The following is a 22033-nucleotide window of genomic DNA, read 5'->3' as shown; positions in this document are numbered from 1 at the left end:
AGCGTAATGAGCCCTTAACCACTCAGCGCAGTAGCAAGGAGACTTATGGTCACCTCCAGCTGTGTCTGTAAAAGTCTGTCCGTTCTTCAGACCTCCTGATGTAAGTCGTTTTATGAAAGAGTTTCTTGTGAGGATGTGTGTAATTATTATTTTCTTTAATAGTGTAGTTTCCCTGACATAAAAAAAACACTTCCCCCAAAGTCCGTACCTGTAAATCATTTCAGTTATGCCAGAAAATGTCACATTGACCAGATAAACTTAGTAAATGTACAGGATTTTCTTGTGTGTGCTGTGTGAATAATATGATTCAAAACTGCAGTGAAAAGTTACAAACACACACACACACACACACGCACACACACACACACACAAACTTCTGCACAATCCAAACGGCTTGATCTCACACCAGAGGAAGGAAAACAGCAATTACGTCTCCTGTTTACAAAAATAATGCTATAGACACAATGGGGGAACCAGTGGTTGGATACTGCGACACGACCAATATTATTCGGATTATTCGGATACACGATGGCTTTGAAATGGTTCCTTCGAAAACAGGGACCAGGTGTGTGACCTTTAGCAGTCAGCTGCCATGTTCAAAGCGACTTTTGTGCGTCAGGATGTCAACAAAACAAAGTCAGCCTGCTGTCAGCCTACAAATGAATGGGGTTAAGGTGGCAATGTTTGTGATAATACAGCGATTAACCGTGAAATCAGTGAAAAATCACAAATCTGTTGCCATGTACATATACAGAAATTCACCTTAAATAGAAATGTGAAATAAGTGCATTTTTCTACATCTTCCACAAAAGGAGCGATGTAGTTGCTCCAGAACAACAGTTCAACTACAGAAAAACATATAACACTACATCAGAATACAACCAGCTGGCAACCACTTGTTCAGTTCTGCTATTGCAAAGAGTTACATTGCAGACAAGCTCCAAACTGACTCAGATCAATTGCAACGTGTTGGCAATCTCTCCGAGAATGATTGCATTAAGTCAGCGTCAGACTGCCATTGTTTGGAGACAGGTTACCTCCCACCAGGTGATCTGTACAACCAGCATATGAATAAAAGTATCTGCCCGAAGTTTGAGGCTGTTGAATACCTCTCGCTGCAGATATTTGCAATCAGTCATCAAGATCGAAAAAAATCAATGTAGTTGATTCATTTCAACTTTATTTTATTTATATAGCACCAAATACAACAACAATTATGTCAAGGTGCTTTATATTGTAATACAAAGACCCTGCAGTCACACAGATGAGCCCCTAGGAGCAACACTTGGTGACAGTGGGAAGGAAAAACTACCTTTTAACAGGAAGAAACCTGTGACAGAACCAGGCTCAGGAAGGGGCAGGCATCCAGTTTTTACTCTAGTGTGACAGAACAACAAACCAGTTCATTATGAGTTAAGAAAAATGTTGAGTTTAATAAAAAAAAAAAAAAAAAAAAAGAACCTTAATAAAAAACATAAAAGGTGAATCTGATTAAAATTAATTCTGATCATAAAATATCTGCAGGCTATGCAAGTTCCTTCATTTTTCCTCTTTGGCCTACAATAAAACATCTTCTTTTGCTTTGCTATTAATGCCTCGCCTGACTCCTATTATGTACATTTAATCACTCTTGTTTCTGACCTTATTGTCTTGTTTTTGTTTTCAGTTAAAAGGTTTTTAAAAATGTGAATTGTCAGACCTCCTCTGAGCGAGGGAACAGCTCTCAGTGTCGTTTTATGTTCCGTAAAGCCGTAACTTCAAGTCGGCTACGTGGTACTTATTGGTAACACAGTACGTTTTGTTGTTTTTGGAGTTACAGCAGTGTTGTAATCTTTAGTGTCTGTTACACGCCATGTAAGTTGAGTTATGAGTGTGGGTATGAGGGTCTCAGGATTTGGTTGTATCGATATCACAAATAAAAATAGTCAGGCGATGGTGTCAGACACATTTGGGCTTTAGTTTTATCTCTGAGCCAACTGCAGCGCTCACTGTCTGACCTCATCAACCGCACCATGATGTGAGTCAGTCCAGGGCCTCCAGCAAACTGATGTGGTCTGTTGGGCTCCTGGCTTGGGCTGCCGACCACGCATGGAGGTCTGTGGGGCTTTCTGTCATCTAGAACGCCTGTAAAGCATCATTCTAAAAACCAATCAGAGGACAGATAAAACTCTGAGCGCCCTGTTGCTGACTGAATGGAATCTGTAACAGTTCACAAGCAGGAAAAAAACCCAAAAAACAGTGCGGCTGTATTCTGGCTAACCACAAGGAGCACCTGTATTGGCGTATGGAAACTGTGACTCATTTGGTGCTGTTTGTTGCTATAGGTACTCGTGTTTATGCTTTTAAGTGGGAACACCATCTTGTAGCCACTAAGACTTGAAAGAGTACAACAACATTAATACAGGTTCTGTGGTAACATGGAATTAGGCTGGAGGAACTGACTTAAAAACATAAAATGGAAGAGGGAAGGAAAGAGGGAAAAACAAACAAAGCATCAGTCTGACCTGAGCTTCCTCACCTCTACCAACTGTGGCCGGTCACGCGGTGCCAGACATGCTGACGACCCGGAGGCCATGTGAGCCAGCAGCCTGTCTGAAGCTCTACTGGCCGCTTAACGCAGCTTGTTAAGGCACAAGCAACAGAGCGCTTGTTTCCTGACCTTGCCAAGGGATGGAAGTGGCAACAAGGGGCAGATGGGAAAGGTGTTACATCTGATCCCTGCAAGGAAAGTAAAAAAATATATATATGTCTTTTATTTTTTTCAGGCAGAGGGTTAATAAATACTAGAAGTCTGTTTGCTGGAAGTAGGAAACACATTTTCAGAAATTCACTTCACCCCAAGCTTGAACTCAAGAGTCTAAAAATATTCTGACTTCGGTCTGGTTTGAAACGTGTTTTTGGTGGCCAAACGTGGGTTCCTAGACTCTAAAGGGAGCAAACCGTGTACAGCAGATTTGTGAAAGCGCCTGTGGGAATTGGTAGCAGCCAGCAGGAGCCAATGCAAAGAGTTTTCCCAGGTCACTCCTTCTCTGCATGGGGCCGCCTGAGGAAGGTTTTAAAAGCAGGTTCTGGCCCTGTTGCTCCTCCCTCAATAAGACTCCTACAATCCCTCTTCACACTCTCTCTCTCTCTCTCTCACACACACACACACACACACACATAAAAGCAGTCAGCACCCTCTATTAGGCTTAACATGACAGTTTTGCCTCATTTTTGATTCAGAAAGGAAGACAAGTACACAGACACGCCTCAACGGGGGAAACTGCTGGTGTTTCAGACACAGATAAGTAGCTACAAAGAAAACTGCAGATCTGGGACCAGTTGGAAGGACAAAATGAGCGTGTGGATGGCCCTCATACTGGCCTTGCAGCTGCTATTAAAAATGTGCTTACACGTGGAAGCACAGGCTTTGGGTGAGTGTCTTTTTTTTCTTTTTTTGTGTTTTAAGTCGCTTTTCATGCCAGTTATTTAAATGTCACTGCATTTTTTTTTTAATTTGGATTATTTGGTTGCTGCTTGGGATGATAAAAAATCAAGAAGTGGAAAAACATCTTTTTTTTTAGGTTTACACAAACACACATAAGGAATGATGTCTTTGAGGTTTCTTTTATTTCTTTTTTATTTCTGACACCCTGCCTGCAATGTAATCTTCCATTTTCATTAGCTGTCAAAAAAGATTTAATGGCTCCACCACTCAGTATTTTAACACACTTATGTATGAGTTTTAATGCATTATGGATGAAGCAGACACTGTGAAAGAGAATATGATATTCAGGCCCAAACACAAAAAGATCAGACAATGTGTGTGATACTCACTGAGGTGCGAATAAAATGCTAAATATCCCTGTCAGTTGTAGAAGATATGGGGCAGTCAAATGCTTTTATTTGGGCTGGGGGCGTGTGTTTCTGACAGGAAGCAGGCAAAGATAAGAAAAAAAATAATAAAAGTAGACAAAAGTTTGAGTATTAAATCCCACCATCTTTCCGCTGAAGTAAAGACATCCTGATTTTGATATCCATCTAGCCGGATCTGCTTGATTACTTCGGCTCGGGAGATTCAGCTTTCTGGCTCGTTTTAATTTAAAAGTCCCAGCTGGGTCACACACATGGGAATAATCAGAGATGATCTGGGCGCAGTATTGAAGTTCAAGACTCTCTTCTCTCTCACACTGTCTGACACGCGCTTGCAGTCACACACGCACGCGCCCGCATTTATTCAAGGTCACACACAAACGCGGGGCTGCAGACGACGCATAGAAATGTTGGCGTTTAGAGTTTATCGCCCTTCTTGCAAACCCCACCAGGTGATTGATGGCGTACCTTTCAAATGCCCATTAATCCCTGGAGTCTTTTGGCAAATAGGCGCCTGATGGTATGTATAAAACAAGTCCAGATTAATGGAGTTCGTCATCTATCATTTCTCAGGCTCATTGTCTGCGTGACCACAAAACAAGGAATGAGATCCATTTAAACCAGCCAAGTCTGATTTTAGGTGCTCAAAAAATTACATTCCGTAAGCGTTATCTATGTTATTGATTAATATTAACATCTCAAGGATGGCTTCACTGAGAGCTGATATTACTGAAGTTTAAAGCGGACTCTCTCTCCTTGGGGCATCCTTCAGGCCAAGCTGTATCAAACTTTAAAACAAGGTAAAAGGGGGGAATATCCAGCTCTGCTTGTCTTTGCAGAGCTTATGGTGAGTCTTAACTCACTGTTTAACTCAGCTGACAAGTTCAGTTCAATTCAGTTTTTACTTATATAGCACTGAATCACAACAACAGTCACCTCAAGGTCCATTATATTGTAAAAAAAACAACAACCTTACATTAATAGAGAGAAAACAATCAAATGACCCTCTACATGCAAGTAACTGGCAACAGTGGAAAGGAGAAACTCCCTTTTAACAGGAAGAAACCTGTGGCACAAACCAATAAGGAGTCCACCACAACTAGTTGGGGTTGAGAGGAGGGGGACAGGACAAAAGACACACTATAGAAAAGAGGAGGGATTAATAATAACAGGTGGCAGAAAGTCAAAGCCAGCAACTTTTTTCCGTTCATTTTTCTTCCGCTTACAAATCAAATGTCAGCGTGGATCTAAGCACAAAGCTGAAAGTAAACGTAACCTAAATCAGCGATAATGACAATAACAAATAGAGTTTCTGTGTTTACATGAATATATCTTTCTGTAAATGTACACACAGCTAGCTGATTCATTGATTCACGTAGGCTGCGTGACAGAATATATTTCATCCAGTTTATTTAGTTTCACTTTTTAAGAATAGACACAGTGTTAGCGCAGAATCATGATGGTCTCCTGGAGAAATACACATTACAGAAACTGCTCTGTGTTTACAGTCGGGGGAAAAAGCTTTTGGACATTGCTCAATTTGTGCTTTGTTCTTGTTTGAAGCTGCGACATCAGTGCAGTGGGTTTCTGGGTTTATGACAACTCCCCGTGTCACCACAGACCATGTGATCTGCTGCTAACATTATCGCACTGTAATGTTAAAGGGTATTAACAAGTAAATCCCATTTACTAAGCACGTTTCAATTAAAAACACATACAGCAATGCAAAAATAGCAAGAGAAATACTGAAAGCACGTTTTTACTTAGTTTATACTTAGTTTAGTTTTTACTCAAGTTTATTCAAGACTTAATGGAAACCACAAGGAAAGCTAGTGTTAGAAGTAAAGTAAGAGTGCACGTGTAGTTACATTTGTAAACACTTACACATCTTAAAAGTGACAATATGTCATGTGATGTTTAAAAAATGTCTAAAAATGCACATAAAAGCCTAATATTGTTTGAATATCATGGTTTTGGTCCTAGGTAGCTAGATGACCCTTGGCTAACTGTGACTTTGCTTCTTCTGTTCTATACACTACGATGTTGGTGACGTAATTCCTTCATCGCTGTTATGGCTGGCCTTTAAATGCGATGCGATAAATTTAAGCTCGCCACACATAAATGCTCGAGTGCGAAGCATGTGCTGAAATGCTAAAACAAGGAATGCCAGCCATTTGCACTCTTTACAGTAATCGCACCGTGAAAGATTTATATGCTGGTGTTAAGGAAAGGTCAAGACACTGTTTTCCTTTATGGCTTTCAGCTGAACTAGTTTTATGAAGCTTGAAATCCGAGGTTAATCGGGGGGTGAAGTGAGGCACTTTCTCGGGGTCTCTTGTGTAAGACAGCCCTGACCCTGCGAAGCCCTCTGTCCAGAAGACTTATGAAAAGCAGGACTGTGCGCTTCGTGTGTGGATGCCTTTGTAGTGTTATACATTAAAGACACAATGCACACATCGAGCTTCCTTTGTTCTCTTTTCATTTTTTTAAAATATACTAAAAAGTTCTTATCTCGATAAAAGCCAAACACAAAGGATTCGGAAAGCTTTACGTTTTTAGTGGAAGTAGTGTTGACAGCACGATGCAAGCAGGCATTTCGGTGGCTTAGTCCCACTTATCTGCGCACGTATTTAAAGGCTCTGTGTTGTGTCTGACAAAACACAAGGGACTCCAGGCAGAGGAGAGAGATAAAAGAAAGAGCGAGAGATCTCATCTGGGGCAATCTTGGCTGACAACAGTCGGCGGAAGCATTTGGGAGCAATTTCTGCTCCCTCACGACAGAGGGCCGTGCGTACCGCTTCAGTGGTACTTGTGTATTCACGATGGTGCAGATGCGGGACTAGAGATTCAATGCACATCCTCTTGTGGTTTGCCCAGCTCCCAAGCCACTTTATTAAAAGGAGACTCTGACCATGAGCACCAGTGTTCTGCTCCTCTCTGGCTTTTTACTTTTAAATTGCCTGTCAGTCGAGTCAGAACGTCTAAATTTCGCTGTGCTTTTGTCTGCAAGCGGAAGCTCCATCTCATTTTATAATTCAAACAGTTTTAAAACAGAACTAAGAGAAGATCATAAAAACAGCACGCATCTAAAGTCACTGTATGCTGTTTACTTACAAATCCGCCTCCTTTTGATTTGCCTGAGCCGACCCAGCCTGCCAAGTTTGCGCTGACTGATTGACGCGGCGTCTTGCGAGAGCATCTAATGCTGGGTCAACATCATCATCTTCTTCTTGTCGACTCGGAATGTGTTTACTCTCGGATCAGAGCGCCGCTGCGGGTTGTAAATATTCATGTCTCATCATCCATTACTCATGTGCTTTCCCGTTTCCCTGCCTTCCTATCTGTCTCAACAGTCTACGATCTGCTCACCTCACCCGACTGCCTGCCAGACCTGCTGCAGGGGGGCCTGACCGGGCAAGGGGTGAACGAGGCTTTCATCCTAACCTCCTTCAAGTTGCAGCCCAAGACCGGAACCACTGTGTTTGGCCTGTACAACCCCAGGGACAACAGCAAGTACTTTGAGTTCACAGTGATGGGGAAGCTCAACCGAGGTAGGAGGACATCAAAGAGGCGCTGGTTGTTTAAAGCTACGCCAATCAATGTCTTCATATTAAAAATGGATTAAACGTGATAAGGGTTAAAGACTCTGCAGACAGACCTGAAATCCAGTAGACAGTGTTTGCCCCCACATAATGAACTGTACTGAGTTTGTGCCCCAAGCTACTTTGGTTGTGGCCAAATAGCTACACAAGTAATGACGCTGCTGTTGCTATGTGCTAAGACGCAATCCAAGCACAGATAGAGAAACAAATAGCAAACAATATCAATGCTTAACATCGCATAAACCCTTTACAGCAACACAGTCAATTTTCCTCTATTCATTACCTCTTCTTCTTTCTTCCCCTTCCATGCCGTGTCCTCTTAAAGCCGTGTTACGCTACTTGAGGAGTGACAAGAGGATGGCCTCTGTCACGTTCAACAACCTGGTGCTGGCAGATGGCCAGCAACACCGACTGCTGTTCCACCTCAGGGGGCTGCAGCAGCAGCAGCAGCAGCAGCAGGGGCCAGGCGGGATGGAGCTGCATCTGGACTGCAGGCTGGTGGAGACAGTCAGGGATCTCCCCGCTGCCTTCCAGGGTTTGCCAGCAGGCTATGGCACAGTGGAGCTAAAGACCATGCAAGCCAGAGAGCAGGTGAGCCATCGCTTACAATATTTCCACACAATAATGAATGCCCTTCTGTCACGATAATGACTCTGTAGGTTTCCAGATGGCTTAGCTGTGCACTTTCACTTGATTGATTTTAAACAGGAGAGCTTAGATGAACTAAAGCTGGTGGTTGGGGACTCATTTGAAAACGTTGCGTCGCTACAAGACTGCCACTTCCAGCAAAGAGACTCAGTTCAGACTCTGGGTAAGGTTCTTTCTGTGGAAATGTCAGTGAAAACACTCTCAGCGATAGGAAATGTTGAGTCAAAGGGGGTCAGACTCTGAGAAGCCCTTAGCTCTGTTTCAGCTGAATAAAATAACAGTCCTTCTCCCTCAGGGGTCAACACAAAGCAGCTGTCCAATCAAATGCTGGAGTTAACGAAGGTGATAAATGAGCTGAAAGACGTCCTCATTCAGCAGGTAACCACCTCTTAGCAGTCCCTCTGAGGCCACTTAATCTCTGCTCCGTCAACCCTGACCTCGCTGACAGCTCGCCTGCCTGAATATAAACTTTTGTTCATTTTTGACCCGTTCCAGGTTAAAGAAACATCCTTTCTCAGGAATACCATCTCAGAGTGTCAGGCCTGTGGTAAGATAATGTCTATAGTAGCTGTCAGTCACTGTAGAGAGGAAAATTAAGGACCAGTTTCCAATCGTTTAATTTACCACAGCTGTTTTTTGATAATGTCATGTTTTGTGTCACAATGCAAATAATAATGGCAAAAATGTGCACATTTTAATTTAATGGAATACTTTTTTTCTGCTTTGTTTCTATATTGACTCCTCAGACTCAAAACTCTCTCAAGAAATTAGTTATCCTATTAGCAGATTGCACATGATAATGGTCTCAGTACATCGTTATCGGTATCCATGCCTACCAATGTAACATGCCAGTAAAATATGATATTATTTCTTAACATTTATGGATAGTTTTATGGATAGAATAACAGATGGTTAAAAAAATCTCTCTTTTCTCCTATTTAAAGGTCTAGGTGGCACAGAGGTGGTGAAGCAAAGGTGTGCACCAGGTGTCTGTTTCCGTGACGACATGTGTACAGAAACAGCAGAAGGTGTTGAATGTGGACCATGTCCTGATGGATACACTGGAGATGGTTTTAACTGTGATGATGTGGACGAGGTAAAGCTCAATATCGCTCTGTGTGTGTGTGTGTGTGTGTGTGTGTGTGTCTTGCCACGCTTCTGCCCTCATGACAATCAATATAAATTTACGACCTGTGGTGTAAGGGCAAACTGTCGACATCCTTTCGAGTATTTTATGGCTGCTACTTGGGCTGCTGGTTTATGAGATTATAGCTAGGGTAAAGACAGATAAATGTTTTGAGTGTATGTATTTGGCATAGCAGCAAGTTCATATTAGTGGTTTTGGATGACGATGAGAAACAGTGTGAATTAACAGGCCGTGATTAAGGAGTACACTCAAATACACCCTGATGTCACTGAATAATGGTGGCTCCAGAATTGATCCATAAATGACTTTTTTGACAATCTGTTTATAGGTGAAAGAAATGTAACTCACTGTATTTTTTCTAATGTATATCCCATATATGATGTATATCATAATATGATGATCAGTCAGTCAGATAATGATTAGAGGCGATGTAATGACAGGCTGTGTAAAGTGGAGGTTTTGCTACCTTTGAGTCATCGACTGATATCGGGCTCCTTTCATAACCTTCTCCTGAATAAATAGACGTGGACATCAGCTGAGATCAACAGTGGACTAACAGCTTCCGCTCACGACAAAAGAAAGTTGTTTGCCCTGCAGCGGCCACTGTAGCTAGGATTATGCACTATTGAACTGGAAGGTGTAAGAAAACACAATTCATTCAACTGCAATCTACTGACATCTATTGGTGACATTTTACACACTGTAACTTTACCAAAGATCAAGTCTGGGTTCTTAACCAGAAGCTTACCATAACACATCCATACAGATGTCTCAGAGCTGTACTCCAGTGCGTTATTGTGTCTACAAAGAGGAAGTTTGTCATTTTTCCCACCTTCAAAAGGTTGAATGAGTTTACAGCGATTTTTTTCACCATTTTTAGCATATACAGACTGAATGGCAGTGGGTCCATCAAACTGGAACATGAGAAGCAAAGATATTTCACACAGGCTAATGTTTTATAATTTAGACTATGACCAAAAAAAGCAGGTAAAGATAGAACTTTTACTACAAGATGGCGAACCTTATAAGGATGGCAATACAAGATTGTGTGTTTGTGCGTGAGTGTTTGCCTGTCTGTCTTTTCGTGTTTGCACTGACCTCTTTTCTGACTGGGCCCTTCAGCATTCTCTTTCTTGCATGAGCAATGTCATCAGACCTAAAAGCTTTTGGGGAGAAGCCCTTTGAGAATCACATACATTTTGCAGCTTCAACAGAGTTCATGTCCTTTCTGCAGTGTCAGTTTAACCCCTGCTTTCCTGGAGTGCGCTGCGTCAACACTGCCCCAGGCTTCCGCTGTGACGCCTGTCCGCTGGGCTACACCGGCCTGCCAGTGGAGGGTGTGGGCATAGTGTACGCTCAGACCAATAAACAGGTAAGAGAGTGGATGCATCATGAAGGAAACACAATATTTTACCAGTGTATATCAAAAAAGACACACACACATACACAAAAATGGACTTAAATGTAGACTGAATCCAACTGCAGATTGCAATATGTTGTTGTTCTTACCATGAAATGACTCATTTAAGCATTTAAACAATAAAGGAGGGTTCTCACTTCAAAAGAGCAAAGAGCAAAAAAGTTCAATCAATAAATGTGCCGACACAAGTGACTTTTACTTTAGGTGTTTAAAACAGTTTGCACAAACCTACGGAGGTTTTCACTGGAGTCCAGTCAGCCAGTAGATCAGGTCTGTCAAGCTCATTAGACATCTTGTGCCGCATAGAACCCACTTTGACCTCAAGAGGGCCGGACCATTTAATCCCTGAGACATCTTAATAGAAGAAAAAGGGCACTTTCAGTGGTAAATCTCAGTTTTTCTACCTGACAAAGAAATGCAGCTGTAGTGAATGAAAGAAATCTATTGGCACAAGTAATTGTTTATTAATTACTTAATTACTTTAGCGTAGTGTAAATGGCCACGGGCAGGGTCTTTATCAGTAGGAAAAATTGCATTACTTTTACAAATGAGTTAAAACTCCAGAGTTATACCCAACTTCACTTTTTTCCAACACCATACAGTGGGTCAGTTTGTCTTCTTTGGGCCAATTCTGGCCCCCGTGCCTTATGTTTGACAAACTTGGTCGAGAGCAATGAAGACACCAAATTTAAAACATGAAGAAAACATAACTTTTCCACCTCGTTGGACTGCTTTCATTATCCTTATCATGTCACACAGGATTAGCCACACTAAATGTTTATCTTGATGCACCAGATCCTGATTGGCGGGAACAGATGGATATCGTTTTTTTAATTTGCTGATTTACGTTCTACTTCCATGCTTATTTATTGCTCTAAATTTGTAAATATGACCTGCAGTCTGCAGCATATTATTTACTCTTATATTGCATTTTAGATTCCTACAAAATAAACACCTAAAATGCCCGGTGTGCATAAATTACTCCCACTCTAATTTGTGCTCTAATACTGTAAGTGTTATAAAGCACAGCTTCAGGTGTTTCGGGGCTTTAGAGGATTTATATGGCATCCTTTGTTTTGTTTTGGGGGGTATTTTCTACACTTATTTTTGGAGCAATTAAATCTGAACAAGTTGTTATAGTCTGCTCATTTTTTACAATCCAGGTCTGTGATGACATCGATGAATGCAAAGGACCTGACAATGGAGGCTGTACTGCAAACTCGATCTGCCACAACTCTGTGGTAAGAACACCGTTGACGTATTGTATGACTATTACTACAGGTCTTTATTGCTACTCAAAGATGCTCATGTGCAGTTGTCATAATTCCCGCACAGGGCTCCTATCACTGTGGTAGCTGTAAGTCAGGATTCACAGGAGATCAGGTGAAGGGCTGTAAGCCGGAGATCAGCTGTGGCAACAGCCTGACCAACCCCTGTGATGTCAATGCTCAGTGTATCGTAGAAAGAGACGGATCCATCTCTTGTCAGGTAATATTCTTCATCACTCAAATGCTCATGTGCAGTATATGAATGAGTTTGTAAGACGCTTCATTTGTCTTGTCAGTGTGGAATTGGCTGGGCTGGAAATGGATACCTGTGTGGAAAGGATATGGACATTGATGGATATCCAGATGAGAAACTCAAATGCAAAGATCCAAACTGCAGAAAGGTAACCATGGTGCAGGTTGTCAAGATATGCAGCTTTGCTGTGGCAGGTATATCTTTATTTAATCATCAGACTGTCACATGTCTTTGCAGGATAACTGTGTCTTTGTTCCTAACTCTGGTCAAGAGGATGCTGACAGAGATGGTTATGGAGATGCCTGTGATGAAGATGCAGATGGCGATGGTATTCCAAACGAACAGGTCGGTGGCTATCTCGCAACAAATGCCTGTAAAAACATATTACACCTAAAGATTCTAATTTTTGTTTGTCTTGCTAATTTTCCTAGATTGATTAAGCCTGTAAAAGTACTAATACCTCTTATGTGTATGTGCACTAAAATGACAGCTGCTCCTGGCAGACGGTTATTTTACGACTGTAAACTGGGCAAAGGGGCTAGCCCTAGCTCTGTCCAAAGATTACAAAATCCACTTACTGTTGTTTTCCAAATTCACTGATTAACATTTCATATCCACAGACACCACATTTATGCACAGAAATGTGGATGTAGCAACTTTGAGGTCACCCACTGGCTACCTTTAAAAGCCACAAGTTTGGCGTGGATACAACCATTTGCAGACATCAGGGTAATCGCTTGCTACTTAGATTAGCAAGATGCATTGGGATGCTAATGCTGGCTTACAAAAAAGACTTAAAGCAAATTAAACTGCCTGGAGAAACTGAACAGCCGATATTTAGAGTGTATTTAATTACCATCAAACAAAGCCAAAATCCTTTATAAAGTATACCTTTAACTCTTAAAGAGGAACTGCAAATTTTTCTACTTAAGGGCCAAAAGTTGCTGCTTGCTATGGGCAGAAATATGAGCCAAGTGGCACTGAATTCCCAAAATTATATGCTTAATGATACTGAGAAAAGTTAAAAGTGTGGGCGGTAGATGTCATTTATATGACCAAAAACTGTTTTGTTTTTAGTTCACTGCCAGGTGGTTGCAAGGCAACATGATGATTGATAACAATACGAATTGGGGCCTAAGATGTACCTATGTGCTAAGTTTGGCTACTCCTAATCATGTAGGCAGTGCGGGCAGCCAAAGAAACAAACAAAAGATTTCATGTTTTATAATAAGATGCACAGTGATATCAATCTCATAAAAATCGAAAAAGTTTCAGCCCTGAAGCATACAGAGGCTTACGCTTTACCCACTATATGACCCACTCACATGACTCATAAATGAATACGTGCACACGCTCTTTCTTCCTCAGGACAACTGCAGGTTAAAACCCAATGTAGACCAGAGGAACAGCGACAAGGACAGCCACGGCGACGCCTGTGATAACTGCCGCCTGGTTGAGAATCCCGACCAGAGGGACACTGACGGTGATGGCAAAGGGGACGCCTGTGATGACGACATGGATGGAGATGGTGAGGAGAGAAATGACATCACTGATGCTGACGCTCTTGTTATATAATCAACATCACTGGAGGCTTTTGCTGTTATGACTTCTTACCCTGCACTCCCTTTTATGATTCCACCGCTGTGGTCTCGTAGTAAATTACTCACACCGATGCATGCAACTTTTACAGTTAGTTACAGATCTCTCTGAATCTTGTTGTTTAAATGCATCACTGTGTAGTGGGATAGATTTTGTATGCCAGCTCAGGCTGGATAAACAACACCGTAAAGAAAAAAAATAAAATAACGAAAGCCGATAGCAGGCTGAGCCCAAAGCAAGTACAACCTTTGATCACTCAGCAGCGTGATTATACCTCAAAAAGCCCCCACAGGACAAGAAGATAGTTCTTCCTTCCACTGCTGCTGCTTGACCTTTATGCATTAGTAGTGCTGCTACTGCCTCCCTGTGATGAAGTAAAATACCATCTGAATGCAGATTCTCCAGAACAACATAGAAAATGCAACAGTGCACCCTAGTGGTGATATTAGAAAGATCAGCTTGTAAAATCATTTCTTTAGTGAGACAGCAGCATAAATCTGTTGCTCAAGTTTCATGATAAAGATGACTCTGTCAGTAATACGGTTTGCTTTCCACAGGTATGCTGCTGTGATTATATTACAAATAATACAGCTGATTATTCCCTAGAAAATAGCGACCCAAACTCATATCTGTCTTTCAACGCAAGATATTCAGTCCACTGTAGCAGAAAGCACATCTTTACAGCAGACAGGCAGGATTTACAGTCTTTGTTGACTTAACTGACTGCTCATCAAATTCTTTGCACATTTATATATTTTATAAACCCACTTGGTGGTAGTTTGAGTGTTAAATGACTGTCACCCGATCGATGTGCAGGTCTGAAGAACTTCCTGGATAACTGCCAGCGTGTCCAGAACAGAGACCAGCTGGACCGGGATGGAGACGGGGTGGGAGACGCTTGTGACAGCTGCCCCGACATCCCCAACCCAAATCAGGTCAGTCATACAGATGGATGTATGGCGGTCATGTAAATTAACTAAATACACTGACATAAGGATAGTTTATTTGATTTTGCTCGTAGTATTTAGTGTTTGATCCACTAGATTTATTTAACCACTATAGTTATGAGTGAGATATGAGATTTCAGATTCAACGGCTTATGAAATACAAAAGAAATACAAAAATATATACTATTAACACACTGTTGGAGTGCTTCAAACATTCTGTGCTCCATTAAAAGGATTAAAAGGAAAAAATGATCTAATGATCAGAGAAAAGTCAGATAAATGCAGTTTGTTCTACAGTTTGTAGTTCTAATATGTCATTCAAAAGTTCCATATTACTGCTGAACGAAGCTGTTTGCACTGTGCATTTACCTTTACAAAAATAAAATTTTAACTGCAGGATTAATGTCGTATTTTCACACTTGTCTCGTTGCTGTCTGCTCTCTCTTCAGTCTGATGTTGATAATGACTTGGTTGGGGATTCCTGTGACACAAACCAAGACAGGTAATAACACTATCTCTATATCTACAGTACCAGTACAGCTTTTATTCATTAATTTTAATTTAACTCATGTCACTGCGTCGCTTCCTGTGTAGTGATGGCGATGGTCACCAGGATACCAAGGATAACTGCCCACTCGTGATCAATAGCTCTCAACTGGACACTGACAAAGACGGGCTGGGTGACGAATGCGATGACGATGATGACAACGACGGGATACCGGATGTTTTACCACCGGGTCCAGACAACTGCCGGCTGGTACCAAATCCTGATCAGATTGATGATAACAGTGAGTTTCAGATTGTCTCCTAATAATTTAAAAAAAACCCGGTTTGTAGGGATGTTCAGATGTTTTTGTTGACACGTTTGGCCTAAACTCATTCGCCAATTTTATGACTCACTGTGACATTACTTGTGTGAAAATGGATTCTGAAACTAATGGGAGTGGAGTGTCAATTCAAATAAAGAGGGGCAAGGCCATTTTTTCCCGGCAGTCAGAGTTCAGCGAGGCCGAGCTGACAGACCATTACTTACATTATTACAGCACACAACTTTTTCGTGTGTAGCCAGTTGTGGTAGTAGCACAGTTTTAATAGCCTAACAAAACTCAAAAGTCAGATATTTGCTTTTATTTAATAATCAGTGCTCTTTTAAATGTCATGTGTCCAAACCTGTACTGTTAGACAAATGTATTTTTGCCAGCTAATATGTGGCATCTAGACCTATGAATTAAGAAATGGTATTGCTCCCTTTGATTCAGATTCGTTTTTCTTTTGAAGTTTATCATACAGAGGGTTTTGTTTTTTGTAATTGCCATCCAGGGCTGTTGCTGTCCCCTGTTGAGCAGAGGCCAGAAAGCACGTAGCCTGTGTCGTGATTAGGCTTTCTTTAGTTTGTGTGTCGTCTGGTGGTTAGTTGCTGTTTGCTCCACACAACAAAGTGATTCATTCTTTCTGCCCTCACAGATTTTGGTTCCCCCTCGCTGTCATTCAGGGGCCTCTGATGTGTGGCATTCTCATAATTCCCACCAACTGCATAAAAGCAAAGTGGTTCCCTTTGACATTGTTATCTTTTTTCTAGATTTCTACTAAATCGTGCACTCTATGAGCCTGTACAAACTACTGTTACTGAAAGGTAGCAGTCCATTCATAACATTATGTGTGGTTCTATATTACAGAATAATGTATGGTTATCACAAAATCCCACTGGCATACATGGACGGCTTATCTTTGTGTCTCAGCACAGCATTTAGGAAGAATCAGACAGATTCAGAGCTGATTTTGACTTATTAAAGAAACCATATCAATATAAGAAACCATATCATCTGTCATACTGGAGGGTGTGGACTGCAGTGAGCTTCACTAAAAGTTCTTCGTAATTCAGCAATTTTTATAAAACTGTGTGATGACATTTAGTGCATCGATTCATCCATTTTCATGTGCTTATCTGGGACTGGGTCGCAGGGGAAACAGCCTATTCGGAGAAAGCCAGACCTCCCTCTCATCAGCCACCTCCTGCAGCTTATCCAGGGGCACACTGAGGTGTTCCCAGGCCAGCCAAATAATATAATCTCTCCAGCGTGTCCCCGTGATCTTTCACGGGGCCTCCTCCCTGGTGGTGCCCAAGAGGCATCCTTGTCAGATACCAAAACCACCTCAAATGGGTCCTTTCAATGCTTAGTAGTGGCTCCACTCTGAGCCCTTGCTTGAATGAATGAATGAATGAATGAATGAACTATCCCCATCTCAGGTGCCCTTCAGAGAAAGCTCATTCTTGTCAGTCATTATCCAATCAGATTCAGGAAAGGAGAAAAGTTACCCTACTCGGGGCAGGGTTACCGTGGCCCCACCCTGGACCCAGGCCTGTGGAGGGAGCTTGAAGGAGAGTGGCTGGTGGCTGGCCCTTAACTCACATGGATTAGGCATAGGCCTGCCCTCCTGGATGCCCACCACCCACAGGAGTCACTAAAGGGGTCGGGTGAAACACATCGAGCAGTGGTGAAGGGCAGAGGCCCTGGCGGTCTATCCCCGGCTATCAAGGCTGGCTATTGTGTAGTGACAAAGTACAGTACTTGAGATCATTTATCCAATGAGGTTGTACAGCTTCTGAGATATTTTGATCAAACACTATTGTGTTTCCAAAGTAAATTAAAGAGTTGAAACTACTCATGCACCAAATTTTTAACTATACTTTTTAACTCTGTTGCTCTTCAGATGACGGTGTTGGAGATATTTGTGAGTCTGACTTTGACCAGGACAAAGTGATAGACAGGATTGATAACTGTCCTGAAAATGCCGAGATTACCTTGACTGACTTCAGGGCCTATCAGACTGTTGTGCTGGACCCCGAGGGCGATGCCCAGATTGATCCCAACTGGGTTGTTTTGAACCAGGTATGGACATTATTATCACTGATCATTCAAATGTATCCATCATAGTCAGATATTTTTATATACACATGCTTGACTTTACTTGACTTTTGTGATTTCCCCAAGTGTTTTGTTGTCCAGCTTTGCTGTTTTGGTTCACTCTTACCACTCTCCTTGAATAGATTTCAGGCCCAGCAGGCAGCCTTTTATTGCCAAAAAAACTCTAAAAACCCACACTACACTACATGTTTAGACACACTTAGTCAGTAGCTGATGAACGTGGTGGTGCATTTAGCAGCTAATGTTCAGCAGATGTTGCCCTCGGGAGCTGGAAGAACAGAAAAATTGTGCTGAAAGCAGGGTGCTGATCTGTATTCAGTTTGTGGCCAGAAACTGAAAAAAAAAAAATCAGAGCTGCTAAATGTGTATATAAGGCACTTGCCAAATCAACTTGAAAGGTTGTGTTGTTCACAGTGTGTTAAAAAAAATGAGTCACGGCAGCTTTAATTCATGGCCTAAAAAAAAAGTAAGTGTGCAAGCACATTTTAATAAACCTGAAATGCAAATAGAAGCTTTTGAAATTAAAAGTTTCACGATGCATCATTTATCATTAATAACATCTCTTCCTTATCAGGGAATGGAAATCGTTCAGACCATGAATAGTGATCCAGGACTTGCTGTCGGTAAGGTGTATTTACCTTTTTTACCTGAATATCACTTTTAGTGTCGTGTGCAAGAAACTACTCGTCGTATCTAATGCGCTAATTATTCTTTCTGATGTCAGGTTACACGGCTTTCAGCGGCGTGGACTTTGAGGGGACTTTTCACGTGAATACGGTCACTGATGATGACTACGCCGGCTTCATCTTTGGTTACCAGGACTCATCCTCCTTCTACGTGGTGATGTGGAAGCAGACTGAACAGACCTACTGGCAGGCAACCCCCTTCAGAGCTGTGGCCGAGCCCGGCATACAGCTGAAGGTGAGACGACGAGTCATCTCACTTTAGTTTTAATCACCTGACCTGTTTTACACATTCTTGTTTTCCTTCTGCTTCTACGATCGCCTTACTTGTCTCTGCTTCTGTGTCAGGCTGTGAAGTCTAGATCAGGCCCCGGCGAGCATTTGAGAAACTCGCTGTGGCACACGGGAGACACCACCGACCAGGTGCGCCTGCTGTGGAAGGACCCGAGAAATGTGGGCTGGAAGGATAAGGTGTCCTATCGCTGGTACCTGCAGCACCGCCCACAGGTTGGATACATCAGGTATTATAAAATTCTTACGGCTTCCTAAATTTTCTTGCCAAGAGCAAGATGAGAGGGTCAGCATTGTGTGTAGGTGCAAACTGTATGTTCAGCCATTGGAAAGCCAGACTGGCTGTTTCTTAGTCTTAATAGTTGTAATTTAATAACTAAGGGAAAAAACCCTTGTTGTGCTTTGTGCAGAGCCCGCTTTTACGAAGGAACTGAGCTGGTCGCAGACTCCGGCGTGACCATCGACACGACCATGAGAGGAGGACGACTTGGTGTGTTCTGTTTCTCGCAAGAAAACATCATCTGGTCCAATCTGAAATACCGCTGCAATGGTAAGGAAATTAAACGTTGCAACATAATTTAAAAATGGGATGACAATGCTAGAAAACTGTCAGTAGCTTCATCCTAATTTGGTGTTTAGTGCAGGTAATTAGCAGAAAACTATGCTAATATGCCGATCAACATTTTACCAAAGGGCATTCTCAGCCTCACGGAGTGTGCAGCATCTTCCTGCGTGACCTCTGAGACTAGCTGTCTGCGACAGCTTCATATTCCATATTGTTACATAAAGACTGCAGCTGTGAAGAGAATTAGTTTGACCTCACTGCATATGAGATTTTAAGCTTGTCTCATAACGCCTAACTTGTCACTTCCGCAGACACCATCCCGGAGGATTTCCAGGAGTTCAGCACTCAGCACGGCGTCGACTCGCTCTAAAGCCAACGCGAAAAAAATACCACTGCAGAGCTACGAGGAATGCATCAGTGTGTATGTGCGAGTGTGCGCACGTTTGTGTGTGCGTGTGTGGATGCCTGTGTCTGTGTTTTGATGTTTACAGCTTTTGTGCATACATGGCCACAATCTTTGTACTGTGTGTGTATTTTCTCATGCTGTCTCATTTCTCTTAAATGTCTCTCTCTCCCTCTCTTTTTTTGTTTGATGGTCATTTTCTCAAAGACACGAGCTGAGCTTTTAGGTTTAATGGATTTTATCAAATACAATGCAATATGACATGACACAAGGACAACAGAAACAGAAAGACGGGTGCCTAAAGTGGAAGAAAACAAGCCCGGGGAACAACAGTAGAAGCTAATTGAAACTCAAAGCAAACCCAGGAGGATTCATTAACACACATTAGCCACCTTTGTTTATGTTTCATTATGTGACTGTGATGTAAAATTTCCCCCCTTAGAAATCCTGCATATTTGATTTTTACCCTTTTGTATCTCTCTGTCAAGATTTTTAAAAAATATAATCCTTTTCACAGTTTCCTCATGCAAAAAGTTACAAACTAACATGATGAAGAGTCTCTGATGTAGATGACATTTGATGCATTTGATCTGCTGCACAGTTATTTTAGTTATTTTACCCAAACTTCATTTTTTGTGTCCATATTCAGAAAATTCAAGTCTCTTTTATTTTGTCTTCTACCCTATACTCCTCTTCCTCTTAGTGCCTTACTCATGGTTAAATCATCTTGTAAGCTGAATCCTTACCAAAGAATGTAGCATAAGACACCATAACGCTGCATACAGTTTTATTAGTTTTGTTTCTCCTATACTTGGAGTTGTTCTTTTATTATGTTTTTTTCATAATAAATTCTACATTTTCCCAGGAAATAAAGTGTGATGTCATCATATAATAATTTTTACTACTACGCAGAAGTCATATTTGAATGCTTTTTGGATATACAGCGCTTAACAGATTTCTTAGACCACCTGTCATAAAAACCAAACTAAAAAACACGTGTTTACATTTATTGGCATATAACAAATTAAATTGACCTTTTTATACCCAAATTTTAGCTGGTACATTTTATTGTCAGAAATGGAAGTAAATAACTGTCAAAAGAAAAAAAAAAAAGCTTTGCTGGGTTTTTTCACCTTTTCTTGTTTTTCAATCAATTTGAAAATTCATAGATAATAACAACAATTGTATGTTAGCATTAAAAATATAATTTCATTATTTGGATTAACCATTAAAGAAATATAAAAATAATTTTGGTAATTTCCAGTACTATATAGGACAGCTCTGACATAAACCTTAGGTGGGTCATTGTGTTTGTGGGCTCATTGTGGCTTTTTTCTTTAAGTTTTGTTAACAGCTACCAGAAAATGGGCTGATCATGTTTCTGGTCTCGCTCACTCTAGAAGGTCAGTTTAGTTTTACATGGTTTTCTTTGTATTATAGTCATGAACCTGGCCAAAATAAAGAGCTTTAAAATACATAAAAATATGTATTAGTTTAAAAAAATGTTTTTTCATTATAGTGTGTAGAAGTATTTTCTATGTAGCCCACTGATTACTTTGAGATATAGATATGTTGTATACATATAAAGGACATTTTGCTGTTATTTGGTTTTGTTATTTTATAAGTTGTACTAGTCTGGTTTGTTTGACTGGGTTCAAGAATCATACAGAATTTTTAACATTTTATATTTTTTAAAAATCATGCATTTGTGCATTCATTACTTTTCAAGGATGGGCAATTAATTATCCTAAGGGGCTACATGTGAAACTGGGACTGCTATGGAGGGCCACACCAATAAGCTTAATTCACTTCTGTTCAATAACAATGTTATCTCTTTATTAGCTTATTGACTCCATGACAGTCTTAGATCCTCATGTGACCCCTTAGGAAAAATGAATTGCCCACCATTTACGCTGAACGTGCTATTTTATTTTGATCAAAGGGTCCTAAAATGCCACTGTAGATCACTCTGATGGAACATTTGTTAATTAAAAAATCAGGCAAACCACACGATGCCTCTGAATCTCACCAGTGGGAACTTTGCATTCACCTGGAGATAGAGCTGTTTTATGGTGAGCTGAGACCAGAGTTTGGATGAGTTTTTGAAAATTTGATTTGGAAAAAAATATGCAAATTCAGATAAGGTGCCACACTTTTCATCGTGACAGGAATTTAAAATGCTGCAAATGGTGTTCAAGAGCAGCAATTGTGACCACCGCTTTTAAGACGCAGCAGCAATCTGCAAAACGGTGTGTGTGTGTGTGTGTGTGTGTGTGTGTGTGTGTGTGTGTGTAAACTCAAACAGTGAAAACAACACAAAGTAATAATGAAAAATCAGCAATCTACCAACAGCACAGTGTTTTTGAAGATAATAGCCTTGTTGTCTGAAATACCTACAGACACATTCTTTGTTTGATGGCAGTTACTG

At 41.2% G+C, this 22033-nt stretch overlaps 1 protein-coding gene across 1 annotated transcript; it reads left to right on the top strand.

Moving 5' to 3' along the window:
• Nucleotides 1–3079: 3079 nt before the first annotated feature.
• thbs4b (thrombospondin 4b) lies at nt 3080–20474 on the top strand. Its single transcript, XM_013275235.2, has 22 exons — nt 3080–3413; nt 7206–7403; nt 7780–8045; nt 8163–8265; nt 8398–8480; nt 8598–8649; nt 9047–9198; nt 10484–10621; nt 11833–11910; nt 12005–12157; nt 12234–12338; nt 12428–12535; nt 13559–13718; nt 14606–14724; nt 15186–15238; nt 15331–15524; nt 17449–17627; nt 18238–18286; nt 18388–18584; nt 18695–18867; nt 19048–19187; nt 19514–20474. The coding sequence occupies exons 1-22, from the start codon at nt 3335–3337 to the stop codon at nt 19570–19572; spliced, it is 2838 nt and encodes a 945-aa protein (XP_013130689.1). The 5' UTR covers nt 3080–3334; the 3' UTR covers nt 19573–20474.
• Nucleotides 20475–22033: the final 1559 nt, after the last annotated feature.

This window comes from Oreochromis niloticus, linkage group LG7, assembly GCF_001858045.2.
Source record: "Oreochromis niloticus isolate F11D_XX linkage group LG7, O_niloticus_UMD_NMBU, whole genome shotgun sequence".
Classification (NCBI taxonomy): domain Eukaryota; kingdom Metazoa; phylum Chordata; class Actinopteri; order Cichliformes; family Cichlidae; genus Oreochromis; species Oreochromis niloticus.
The sequence above is the reverse complement of the archived record's forward strand: the minus strand, read 5'-3'. Positions and strand labels throughout refer to the sequence as shown.